At 41.7% G+C, this 14,034-nt stretch overlaps 1 protein-coding gene across 3 annotated transcripts in view; it reads left to right on the top strand.

Annotated features, from left to right (window-relative positions):
• MRPS18A (mitochondrial ribosomal protein S18A) overlaps window positions 1-14,034 on the top strand; it is a 30,458-nt gene that overhangs the window by 4,529 nt on the left and 11,895 nt on the right. For all 3 annotated transcript variants that reach the window (XM_083732851.1, XM_083732850.1, XM_083732852.1), the window contains one exon: window positions 3,119-3,223. In XM_083732851.1, the coding sequence (XP_083588977.1) occupies window positions 3,119-3,223 (105 nt within the window). The remainder of the gene's footprint in view (window positions 1-3,118; window positions 3,224-14,034) is intronic.

The raw sequence follows: 14,034 nt of genomic DNA, 5'->3' as shown, positions 1-14,034 counted from the left end.
TTAGGCCCCAAGAAAGCAATGGAATGGAGCTTGGTTTGGTTCCATTGCTTTCAAGGGACTAAGTCAGAACAAATGTTTGCTGAATTGTGGCTTTTATTATTAAATATAAAGATACTAATAGGAGAATACAGGCTTCTAGCGTTAGCATACCACAGCCTTGAGAGTTCTTTAGGCATCAGGAAAACCTCCTTTTATTTTCCCAGACACTTACAGATTTTTAAATCTCAGTCTGCTGCTTTTCATTAGTGTTTTGATTTTTTTTAATGCTGATTTGTACTTTAGGTTTTTATTGATTCTTTTCTACAAATCACAGAATCTTTTTCTGGTGAAGGGCAATGTATAAAATTCTTCACAAGTAAATTGGTGGAGGAATGCTAGTTGAACTTGGAAATTTTAGGTTAATCCTAGCCCATGAGAATTCCTCAAACAAGTGAAAGTGGGAGGAATAACTTATGAAACTCTGCCTGTGATAATACAGCCAAGAAAAACCTAATCGTTAGGTTTCCAGAATATCTTTGTAAGTTACAAGCAGAAATTAGACAGCCTTAAGTATCTTGTATACTTTGAGGTTTTGGGTGGGAGACATTTCCCTACATTCTCTGTCAGTAAACAGAAGGAATGAATTTCCCCACTTGAGGTGCACTTGGGGGAAAACACATCTTAAAATGTTTATGATATTATGATAATACTGCTTCATATGCTGACATCATTCCTGGGTATAGGGAGGTTTTCTAACAGAGACATCTTCTCTGGGAAGAAACGGAGACCTCACAGCACTACAGAATAAAAATGCATCATGTGGTGCTTTGGGTGTTGGATTTTTGCTTAAAATGCAATGTTCTCTGCAAGCAAAGGTTATTTTGGGAGAAGGCAAGCAAAAACACTCTAGTTATGAAGAATTCCCAAGACTGCTATAATTGATAGACCATCAATATTCAGTACTAAATGGTGAAGATTTCCCTAGCATCCTCAAGAATAATGAGGGATAGTTCACTGAAAATCCCCATCTGTGCTTTGATGAAGGGTGAATGTTCTCATGGGGAAAAGAATACTCTGCGATGTTAAAGATGTAGCACAGATGAAATTAAATATGCTCAAAAAGTGAGGTCATTCGTTTGATTTTAATTTTCTCTTGATTTTATAAGTGTGATCTGAATATGCTTTCTGGAACATTTTGCTTTTCTCTTTAGCATCATAAATGTCTGGTTGGGGGAATAAATAAAGCCAAAATCTTGGGGGAGAAAGGTGCATGTACCTCTAGCCAGCACTTAGTGAAGCTCTGTGAAGATACTCATGGTGGGGGCATGAACATTAGCTTTGATCTTTGGGCCTTTCCAGAATAACTCATGTTACATTTTGAGTGGTGTAATAAAACATTTTGCTATCTGAATTGCTAGGCTGTTTTTGAGCCAGGTGATGTTAATATACATCTTTAATACACTTCTTGTGTACTACTAACCATGTTAAATCAATTTGGTGTACTTGTGACCCAGCTATATTCATTTCAAAATAATAAGTTACAGTAAAAGGATACACGTTTTAACATCTCCAAAAAAGAATTATTCTGTTCCTTCACCGTAAATGATTTCAAGATGGCTATCCTTCTATAGAAGACTGAATTTGTTTGAGTATTGTTGATTCCCAAACTATGTACTTTTTTTTGCTTTAAACATAGATATAAACAAGCTTTAGATTTATCATTACAAAAAATGGCAGTTAACACGAGGAAATATTCCAAAAGGTGCTGTTGAAGAAAGACTTGCTCTGGTGTCACAGGTTTCAAGCTTTACCGTTCTCATTCAAAGAGACTCTAGAAAGAGTTGCAAATGGAAAATATTGAGATGTAACTGTCAGGCTAGTATCTAAAAGCCCATTTTTAAAGCATCTTCTGATATTTCTTTTGCCATAGATTGATGCAGCTCTCTGAATCGTTTCACATAATATACATGCTGCTCTTCAAATCTATGTAGATTTCTGTTGCGTGAATAATGATCTTATAGGAAAAACATTTAGTCGTGTTCCTTCCCTGACTGAAGGAGGAACGTCCATTCTGTCCCCTGCCCCAAATCACAATTATGTGAAACAAATAGCATATACCATTTAGTGCTTTTACTGGTTGAGAATACTACCATAAATTGTGAATATGAATAATGGCTTTATATCATAGCATGTAAACATCAATAGTAAAGCCTGAACATTTACAAAATTGGTCATTTGGAATATGTATAGCCTACCCAAGTTTGTAGCTGTCAGGCCTACTGCATCTAAATTGAGTTTTCTTCAGAATAGTTTTAAATTGATGAGTTCTGACTGCAGCTGAATACTTACAAAAGAACTCCCTGGTTCTGGCTGTATCAGATGAGAGAGGTCTGGGGTTAGTTGGTTTTTAAAAACTTGCCGGGGTCTGCTTAAAGAAAAGGAATACATGAGCTGCTTGGCAGGAAATGCTTCTTGTCAGATAGGCTAAGTTGTTAAATACTTCCCCAAGGGAAATGCTATCAATTTCATCAGTTTGAGCAATTTAAAGCTAAATTCAGACTACACTTTAGGAAAGTGTGTTGTGGAGAGCCACCCCAGTTTTTATAAACATTCCTGCAGTTTTGACCAATGGAAGAAGTGTCTCTGTCCTGGAGCCGATTTTTAAAAAAGAGTCTACTCCAGGCTTATGCAACTTAAGAGCCCATGTTTGCTGATATCCTCAAAGTGGCAATTTCAAAAGTATGTCTTATTATTCCTGGCCGGGGAGGTGCAGTTTGTGTCTTTTAGAGGGAGCCATGCCCATTTATGAATTTATTGCTACACAGTAAATTGGAATCTTCCTTGTAAGTAGTTGACTAATATTCTTTAGTTTGTTAACATTTGCAAAAGTGCTGAAATCTCGTGTGTGTGTGTGCTTGCTTAAACTGCGCTCTCTGCTGCGTTTGTCATCAAGTCCATTCTTTGTCGTATTCTGGATTGCCAGTAGCTAATACCAGTTAACCCTTTCCTTAAGTTTCCTAAGTTTCCTTAAGGTTTTATTTTGGGGGGTGGGGGTGCACTTGTTGGAAATTAAGTAGTACAATATATATTGGAAGTCTGAAATCTAAATCTTCCCCTCCATCTGCCCTCTCTTTGCTAGATTGAAGGTAAAATGCTGGAAGTTGAGGAAGCCCCGACTCCTCCAAATCCTTCTGGTCAATGTCCTATCTGTCGCTGGAACCTAAAGCACAAGTATTCTTACGAGGTGAGTACAGCTTCAGGACCCGTAGTGTATTTTCAAGGCTTAAAAATAGCATGTAGCTACCAGATACTACTATATGTTACTCTCTCAACTCTCCTGTTTCTTAGCGGAATAAATTACTCTTCAGAGTGGTTCAGAGGCTAAAGGCTCCTGAGGGACTTTCCCTGGACCCTTTGGAGGCCCACTATGACATATTTCTTGAGGCAATTTGAGGGTGAAATTGCTTGGCTCTGTAGCAACCTTGATGCCATAGTTAGTGCAGAACTGTGTGAGATGTCCAACACCACGTCTAGCCAAGTTTTATGAGATCAGTTTCAGTTGATGTGGCCTGAGAGTGTTGACAAGGTGCTTAGAACTGTTTGTCCAACCACATGTTCTCTCAATCCCTGGTTGTTCATGTTTAATAAAATCTATGTGACAAAGCATGACTGGGTGGATCCAAGTGTAGTGAATGTGATGTTACACAGTGGTGGTGCCTTCTGCTGGCTTGAAAGAGGTGGTGGGACACTTGCTCATTTATTTATTTTTTAACACCCGGACTCACTCATTTAGGATAGTTACTGACCAGTTGCTTTTCTTGGGAAGATGGGTGAGAGGGTCATGGCAGAGCAGCTGCGGGCATTCTGGATGAAACATTATCTAGACTAGGGTGGTCCATCAGGTATCTCTAGGTCTTTTTTTGGTAGCCCACAGCAACACTTAACCCTCCCCTCACAAGCCTTTGCACTCCTTTCTGAAAGCTGGATAAGTTAGGAACTGTGCTTTGGGAAGGAGATGGGAAGGCTCTAGGACCCTGCCAGAGCCTCGCACCTCCTTCCCAAAGCCTGTGCCTCGCTTAGCCAGCTTTGGGAAGGCAATGAGAGGGCTTAGGGGGACATCAAATTTTGGCTTCGCTCGCCCACCCCCCAAGCAGTACTTTGTCAAAGTACTCTTGCGGCCCACTTGGTATGCAGAATTGGGCTGCCCTGATCTAGACCAGTTTAATTCTTGGTTCAGTCCTGGGTTTGGCATCAAACCGGCCTTGGTTACGCTGATAGATGACCTTTATTGGGAGAAGGACAAGGGAAGTGTGACCTTGCTAATTCTGCTTCATATCCCAGTGGCTTTTGGTACCATCAACCCTGTTCAGTCTGCTGTTCATAATATAGATAAAACTGGTATTCCACGTCCTTCCGTGCCATTCACATACCAGTGGGACACTTGTTTCCCTGATTTGCAGCTATGCACACTTAAGTAGCTGTCATTGCTATGTTTGCACATCACCTTTCCACCAGTACTTTAACCAATACTGGCTTGGAGTATAATAGACATAATACAAAAGGAGAGAAAAATAAGCAAATGAAAGTACCACTGAATATGAGCAACAATGTTTGCACTCTCAAAAGTTGCTTTTCCAAAGGTTATTCCAAGTCTGGAATAGACAAGGGGCAGGCAATACCATGCTGGAAATGGAAAGGAAGAGAACCAGACAAGAGCACACCATTAAAGATAAGGAAGCCATAGCTGCAGAATAAGCTAATGTCAATTGGATTAATAGACTAGAGACAGAAATGCATCTGGAGGAAAATAAATGGTTTGTGAATGGCTGGCTGGCTCACTAATAAAGAGGGGAAACAAGAAAAATAAGGAATTGAAAAGGAGCGATAAACAATTTAGTGGTGATGGCCTTGTTGAATGAGCTTTCAAGAAAGCAGGTAAGGAAACAGTAGAGACATGGAGTTAATTAGCAGGTCTGGAATACATGCATCCCAAGGGGTTTTGCTAAGATACTGCTCCACTGAGTCATTTTTAGAAACTCAAAGGGCTGAGGAGGCTTGTGTGAAAATAATGGAAAATGACAGGCCAAAATCAAAAGTTTAGGAAGTGATCATGACATTTGCCGCATGGAAAGTGTTAAGGCCAGGCACTATATGACCTTAAACACATGGCTTAATGTCACATGTATTTTGTTTTAAGCTCAAATAGTAGTTGTATGGAGTTATGTCAGCACTGGGGCTGTTGGGGGTGGGGAAATTTTACCCTCTTCTTCCCCTGTCATAGGCCCAACAAAAATAGCTTCTCTGAAGCTGCTATTTGCTTTTGAGAAGCTCAGATCAAGTGTATTCTCTCGAAGAACATAATGTTAAATGAACAGATAATTCAAAACAATTGTAAAGCAAAGTACACAAACATCACTGCAGAGCAGCTGATCTGATATTGTAGGCCATAGTTCGTTCCAAGAAATTCTTTGCCTCCTACTGCACTTACAGGTTAGTAAGACAAAAATAAGATAGAAGTGTCTGTCCTAAGAGAACCCATTATTTTTTATGTCTGTGCATTCTGATAATACAAGGCATTCCCTTAAAACAAGAGACATCTGGCAGGCCTGCTTTTTACCCAGTACTGTCAAGCCATTTTTTGGCATCCACTGTTATTAAGAACGGTATACAGTTCTTAACTCATCCTCACAACAATCCTGTAAGGCACTTTTAGGCTGCGATAATGAATTGGCCAAGGTTGTCTGGTGAGCCTCATCTCATGTCCAGACACATAACTCCTGTCTATTTTGTCAAATCGGCCTGCCTTACATGGAAAAATAATATTAGGGAAGGTGATCTTCTTGTCTTTAATAATTAATATAGGCTTGAACAATAGAAGATGGCTGTGTCATTGCTAAGGGTGACTGAGAGGATCCCAAAGTAACCATCAGTCTGCTGAGTTGACAACTAGGGTATATTAGGAAGCATTGTTGATTGACCCTCAACAACTGTTGAACCTCCTTTGCTGGCCAAACATTTTTTCAGAAGTTTTGTAATACTCTATTTGTACTGATTAAGGCAGCAGTTATTCTGAAGATTTAGTATTGGAACCAGGCTTTCATGTTGAGTGTGCTGCTTTATGGAAGTGAGTCGTGAGCAACTTACAACTATTGGGAGCGGCAGCTCAATGCCTTCCACATGCGCTACAGCAGGGGGATATGGGGTGTCACATGACAGGACAGAATTCCAGACAAAGATGTGCTTGCCCAAGCCCACATGTTCATATTCCCGTCTCGGCAACATATACGTTGGCTTGGTCATGTCCACAGAATGGAAGATGGCAGGATCCACAAGGACGTGTCTCTACAAGGAGCTGGCTTCAGGCACTAAGCGCATTGGCAGACCAACACAAAGATGTCTGCAAATGTGACTTAAAGGCTGGCAACATCAACCCTGCCATGTGGGAATCCCTTTCAGGTGACTGCAGTGCCTGGAGAAAGGCAGTCAAATTGTGTATCCATAGCAGTGACCAGAGGAGGAATGACCACTGGGAGGAGTGCAGAGAGAAGAAACGCCATGGTGTATCTGCAATAGCACAACTGGACGCCTTCATCTCCCCCACCTGCAACAAAACATGTCTCTCCCACATTGGTCTCTACAGCCACAGCAGGCTCTGCAACCTTCCAACAGCTTGACCTCACTCCCAAAGGTGCACTCCTCCATTGTCTCCTAAGACAGACAGATGCCAACAACAGTATAGGATCTCTTGTAGCTGAATTTTCAGTAGATTCCATCTTAGCATGGAATACCAGCTCTTGCCCATGTTAATTAATGCTGCTGAATCCTCAAAGATTATGGCTTTAAACATAATTCTTTTTGTAAAATCCTAAATACCTATCTGGTTATGTATAGATACGTTTTCGTGTTTGCATCTGTCGTGTGTGTACCTCCTGTTAGTTTCCCATTCAGGGGCTAGATTATATTTGGACCAAACTTCACAGGGTGACAGATAGTATTTCCTCTACTTTCTGGGCTAAGGCATAAAGATTTGCTGCTTCTGCAGACATATGATGTGATTCAGTAATACTTTTTTGTTCAAAGTATTATCCTTTCCACTGAGGAGTCTCTTTGGATTACTCCCTTTTAATAATTCAGCCAGCCATGTCAAGGTTGATGTTCCATCCAGAAGTTCTTGGGTGGGGAAAGTGCTCTGCTGTACTTGCCTGAGCTGAACAGGGACAAGCCCACTGTAGTAGCGTTGCTTCCAAGGAGTTGCAAACTCTCATCCTGATGCTGCAAACCATAGGAGGAGAGATTGCTCTTGTGCTGTGGTCCTGTTTGCATGTTTCCCACAGGCATCTGGTTGGCCACTGTGAAAACAGGATGATGTACACCACCTTGAGCTCCTTGGAGGAAAAGGTGGTATATAAATGTAATGTAAAAAGGGGGGGGGCTCTTCCTATGTTCTCATGTTGGCAAGCAGCTGGTCCCCAAGCCAAACCTTCATAGAGATCTGCAGAGATGTGACCTAGTCTCACTCTTGAGTGCACTGCCAGACTCCTCCCCAATTCATAGCATGTGCGGAGCAGGGTTAGTTTTAAGCTGATGGTGTGATTTTGACATTTCAGATTCCACCTGGTGCTATTCTTCTGTTGAAAGGTGAAAGAGATAGATTTGCAGGCTTAGAATCAACATTACAAAATATTACCTTCTATGTTTTAACATACCTCCAAATATTCAAATTTTGCATTTCTCTGCAGTTTTTTCTCATTTTCGATTTGACATGACAGGCAATATATGTATCTGGTATTGTAACGTGAATGCAATGACTTGGGATTGCAGACTAAATTTGGGGTGAAAAATTTAGAGTTCATTCCAGGCATAACTGTCTTGACAAGCTGCAAATGACCTCTGGTGAATCTCCCTTTTGCCATAAATTCACTGGATGGCCTTTAATGAAGCCACTCTTTCATCTTCCACTGGATAGTAATACTAATCACCTTTATAGGGTGATTGTAAGGGTTACAGTAAAAAGACTTTGAAGGGCTATATTGATGTTAAATTTTTGCTTCTTTTAGGTTTGTTATTTATTTCACTCTTACATGATTGGGAATAAAAACAGATATATTTTTTTCACTGGGAAATTGGGAGGTTTAGAACATGGAAACCTTAACAAAAACCCTTTAAATTGATAGCTTGAAGTATCAGAGGAGAACTTGGAGGCAGCAGATCTTTTGCAACCCAAGGGGATGGGATAGTATGTGTTCTAAGATAAGAGTGTGTTGGCTGTATAAACAGACCCTGGCTCAGATTCTGATGGTGTTCAGTCAGATTAATAACACTTGTCAGTTCTCCAGGTGGCCTCAGGTATTGGTGCCATCCACTGTTCCAGTGAACCTCTAAATCCAGAAAATGTGTTATTCACTTTGGAGTTTGTTTACCCAGTGGGAGAAATCAAATACCCTATGGAGGTGAAGGCAAAACATGTTTCCTCTTTTCTCCCTTGGAACATGATTAGTCTGATCATGTAGTAAATGTCATCTCACTTTGGCAGCACAAAGCAGAGACAGAACTGCAGTATTTGCTTATTAGCCTTGAATTAATTCAATCCAAGTTGTTTTCATCAGATCCTACAGATTACAGGGGTGGGAATCTGGGTTCAGCCTCTCCCAGGAGCTGTCCAGTGATTAAAGCAAATCTGTGGTTGCAGTCTTGGCTGCCCACTAGCACAAAATGTTAATTTCATGGAACATGACGGCAGTGTGCAAATCTGCCAGAATACTCTTTCTCTCCTTTAACCCTTTGACATTCTTGTTTGTTTCTCCTGTGCCCTAAAACCTGACTGTATCTTTCTGCATTGTCCCTGTTGCTTAGATAAATCCATGTGATGATGCTAGTGGGAGAGTCCCTGTTGCACTTGGGACTTATCTGAAGTTGCTGTGACCTTTTGCTAACAAGCAGCCCTCTTAAGCCAAATGGCTTAGGGTACAATTTTCATGGCTGGAAATGGGTGGGACCTAATTGATTTGTTTTGAAATGACATTTTGCAAGTGAGAAGCAGATTAGTTGCTGCCTCTATTTGGTCAAAGAGAAACTGGAAACGAGCCCATTCTGTTGATGACAACTGAGATAAAGAAACAGCGCCTTTTTCTGCTCCCTATTTTTAAAATGTCACATGAGCAGTGTTGCATTTTAGAAAGGCACAGGAACATTAAGGAACCTGAACATAATAGGCATAGGACTTACTAAAATCTTCTCATATTTCATGTAAATTATGCTAGCTCCTCTGAGCAGCATGAAATGTGCCACTGACTTCTGCTGCTCCCAAACAGTTTGTGTAACTGAACTGAGGCCTGTGCCTCTGAGGCACCCTGTGCTGAACTCTTCTTTCAGTTCCCTCCATGGAAGTGAGTTCACTTTACATGCAGTCATTGGGGTGTAGCACTATCAGCACCACCTCTCAAAACAAACACCCACTAGTTAAGTTGGTCTCTTACGATGTTTGCTGATGGGACCTTGCAGATTACAATCCATCTCTGGCAGCAGATGCTTCCTGCAGTCTTGCTGCTGAAACTTTCAGGTAAAGGCCAAAGTAACTAGGAAATTTTCAAACTACTAGTTACATTGTTCTGAAGAAAGATACTTGATTGATAAAGTGAGCAGTGCAACAAGTTTCTAAGCACTTCTATAGAGATTTTTTTTCAAGTAGGGGGTAAGTATGACTATCTCTATCTATCTATCTATCTATCTATCTATCTATCTATCTATCGATTTCCCCCCTTTTCTCCATGGTGGCATACCTGGTTCTCCCCTTCCTCATCTTTTCTTCACAGCAGTCCTATGAGGTAGTTTAGGCTGAGCAGTGGTGACTGGCCTGAGGTCACTTAGTGAGCTTCGTGGACAAGTGGGGATTTGTACCCTGGTTTCCCAGATCCTAGTCCCAACACTACATCACACTTGCATTTCACTGTTTTAATGTTCTGATGATTGCTACCCTGGGCTCTTTTCAGAAGAAAGCCAGGATACTAGTTTAATAAATAAAATTAAATATTGAAGGAGGGCAGGTGGTTATGGGCTCTCTGAATAGCCTGATAGCAGTGGTACAAAAGTCATCTTGGCAAGTGTTCTAAAACTTCTGTTGATGTGCTTTTTAAGAGTGCTAGCTTGCACACCTTATCTTACGTCTGGACAATGTCTTATTCTATATATTGATATGCCTCTCATAATGCCAAATATGCATGCAGTCCAGCTTCCATTTTTAAGAGAAATGTGCAGGCACTGATCTACTAAAGATTGAGAAGCCAGAGGGCATGTTGAGGAGAGCAGCAGCATGACTAAACCCCATAGTGATCCCATTTACCTGACAGAGTTTCTGACTTAGTATTCTTTTTTTAAGTACCGTATTTTTCGCCCTATAGGACGCATTTTTCCCCTCCAAAAATGAAGGGGAAATGTGTGTGCGTCCTATAGGGCGAATGCAGGCTTTCACTGAAGGCTTCACTGCTTCAGGCTTCTAGGCTTCAGAAAGCTCTCCTGGGCTCCCCTGCACTCCCGGGCTTCGCGCAGCTCTGCGCAACCCTAGGGAGACCGGCACAAAGCTGCGCCGGGCTCCCAAAGGTTGCGCAGAGCTGCCTGCATTCCGAAGCCTGGGACGCTCTGAAGAGCGCGCCCGAGCTTTACGCAGCTCTCCACAAGCCTGGGGAGACCAGCACGGCTCCCTAGGCTTCCAGATAGCAGGCTGTTCTGGGGGCTGGGGTCGGGGGAAGCTCGGGCTTCCCCCGCGCCAGCCCCGTGCCTGGGGGGGGGGATTTTTTTTTTCTTTGTTCCCCCCCCCAAAAAATAAGTGTGTCCTATGGGGCGGTATGCCCTATGGGGCGAAAAATACGGTACTTTGCTCTACATACAGTTGGCACAGGACCCAGGTACTTAAGGGCCCCCTTCTCCCACATGACCCTTTCTCACAGGTCTGCTTTAGAGGCTCTTCATCAGATTCTGCTACTGCCAAGGTGCTATGACTGGTGAGGACCACAGAGCCTTTACAGTGATGCTGCCCCAACTTCACCATTCTCTCCCCTGGAAGGTTCGTCTGGTGCCAAGTTTCTCTCATCAGCTCCCAAAGGAATCTATTTCCCCAGGCCTTTTGTCAATGAGATTGCGTTCTGCTCTTCGTCTGTTATGTGTGTATCTCATTGTTTAGTGCTATGGATTTTAAATCTTGCAAGTTGTTCTGATGATTCTCTGGATTTGAAGAATGGGGTACAAATGTTAATTAAAAAAAAATCAAAAGAGAGAAATTGGGTTGTATAAAATTTGTGGAGTTTTCAGCCACTTGCTGCACCACCTGGCTTAACAGAATTTGGTTGGCATATGTCTGCCTCGAGAGGCAATGAAAGTATATGCCTTTGCGGGTGAAGTCAAACTGTTGAAGAGTCACAGAGCCTGCTGTGGCTGTAGAGACAGGAGAGACATTTTTTGTTGCAGCTGGGGAAGATGAAGGTGTCTGCTGATGCAGATATACAGAATATATGCAGAAGTGGTCATTTCTCCTCTGGTCACTGCTATGGAAATACAATTTGACTGCGTGTCTCCAGGCACTGTGGTTGTCTGCAAGGGATTCCCACATGGAGGGGTTGATGTTGCCGACCTTCATGTCATGTTGCCAGCTTTTATGTCACATTTGCACACATCTTTGTAATGCAGAGTTGATCTGCCAATGGCCTGGTGCCTGATGCCAACTCCCTGTAGAGCATGTTCTTGGGGATGCGGCCACCTTCCATTCTGTGGGCATGACCAAGCCAGTGTAGATTATCTGCGAACCTGCTGGGAATGTGGGCTTGGGAGGACTTATATTTGTTTGTCTGTCCTGCCACGTGATGCCCAAAATCTTCCTGACACTGTGCATGTGGGAGGCATTGGGGCATCATGTCTGGTGGGTGTAAGTTGCCCATGTCTCACTACCATAAAGCAGTGTGCTCCACATGCAAGCCTGGTAGACCTTCATCTTGATGTTGGTCATTAGCATCACATTCTCCCGTGCCCTTTTGGAGAGGCAAGACATTGCTGTAGCCACCTTGCCAATATGCTTGTCCAGCTCAGCATCGATGGAGAGGTTGCTGGTTATGGTGGAGTCGAGATAGACAAAATTGTCTACCACCTTAAGCAAGTAGTCACCAGTGCTGATGCGTGGAGTACTGACAATGTCCTGACTCAAGATGTTGGTCTTCATCAGGGTGATGCTAAGGCTGAACTCCATGTGGGATTTGGGCAAAACAGTTGATAAGACTCTGTAGAGCTTCCTCACAGTGCTCTGTCAAAGCTGTGTCATCTGCAAACAACATCTCTCCAATAGGACATAGTTCCATTAATGCAAGGATTTCCATTTCCACAGTGGAACTTGCCTTTTTCCTCTCCTCACTACACCCCTCATGCCCTAAATCTGCTGCAGAGCATGGGGGGGGGGGACACCCAGAGCAGATTAAAGGGGTCAGGAAGCGGAAATTCAGTTGTGCAGCCAAACTTATTTGCACTAACAGAAGTCCTTGTTTGGATAGCACCCTTATTTTTATTTTTGTATTTAAAACCATTGTATTAAATATTTTTTTCATAAGGAGATGCTTATTGAATTAAACTTGGCAAAATACACCAACTAGGTCCAAATGAATACCCAGATCACAAATCTTTTAAAACAACCTTCATTTACATAGCTCAGAGTTACTATTGCTGTTAGGTAGTTCTCCAACTCCAGTTAAATTGATTTATTTTTTTAATTCTTGTAAACCAGACAGTGTGTAAGACAGAAGGGGGGGGATGGCTATCATTTTGCAAAAAACACAAGATTTGGAATTCGCATTACAAGCTAATACAGTTCAAAAATAATACATGTAAGAGTGTGTGCTGTAATCCTAGATCTTTGAAAGCTTCATCCTGGTCCCCAAATGCCAGGTCATTTGAGGTGGCCCAGGGCTGTTTCATACATTACACTGTTGCAAAACTTTGTAACAAGGAGTCAATCCAATGATATTAAACAGCTTACTTGGGCAAAGTGACTGCTCATGTGGGTGGTGTGCATATTATTTGAGCTGACTGTTGGCTTTTCAAGCAGCTTCCACTCCCATCCCAGTTCCCTAACAAGTAAACTTGTTTACAGTGTTTATTTTATTTAAAAATATTTATTTCCCACCCTTCATTGCGGAGGCAGTTTTGGTGCAGGGTACATTAAAATTCAATCAACAACATAAAAGGAAACATAGCAATGATAAAAAGAATACCGCATCTTAATGAGCAAGAGCAAGAGAGAAATACAAAATCCACCGAAGTGCTAATGTTTAGCAAATGCCTAAGGAAACAGATGGGCCTTCAATGGGTGCAGAAAACCTCAAGAATTGGTGCCAACTGTGTAGTAGTAGCTCCTCATATGTGTATGAGTAGCTCCTCCCTACTGAGGTGCATCTGGCCCTGTTTCTCTATATATTTTAGGTGACTAATTAAGAAGCATATTTTTCAGCTGGCATTTGGAGGAGGAGAGACTCTATCACTGCTGCTATTAGTAACTTTTTAAAGAGTGATTTGTTGTCTGTTTTTAAGGATATTGTTATTTTATGCATTTCTATCTATTTGCCTGTAGTAGACTTCCCTTTGGCTTGAATAAATAAAAAAAATTATTGTGTGCAGCATGGGAAGAATGCATGTGGAAACAGCTCCCATGCTGATGTAGTTATGTGCAAGTTAGCCTTTTAAGTTACCTAAATCCTGCTCTTTCATCTCAACTCAACATAGCTTTTAAAATAATGTTCATCTTAGCAAAATTTCTATCTATTATTCCAGCTCCACTAAAGAAATACTGTATGTTACTCATTTTGCCACAAGATATTGGTTGAAAGCTCTGGAATGTCCTCTGAGGTAGGGCTGCAATATTGTTCCATGGATATATTTCCAAAAAAGGTGCAAAGCATTTTTCTTCTGGAGGGTATTATGATGTTTTGAATTCTTCATTTTATAGAGGCACAAATAACACTAAGCAGGCAGGTTTAACTTTTATAAATAAGAAATAAAAAATGCCATGTTTCAGGATGGAAA

This window comes from Podarcis gaigeae, assembly GCF_964106915.1.
Source record: "Podarcis gaigeae genome assembly, chromosome: 3".
NCBI classification, from domain to species: Eukaryota; Metazoa; Chordata; class Lepidosauria; order Squamata; family Lacertidae; genus Podarcis; species Podarcis gaigeae.
This window is presented reverse-complemented; position numbering and strand designations above follow the sequence as displayed.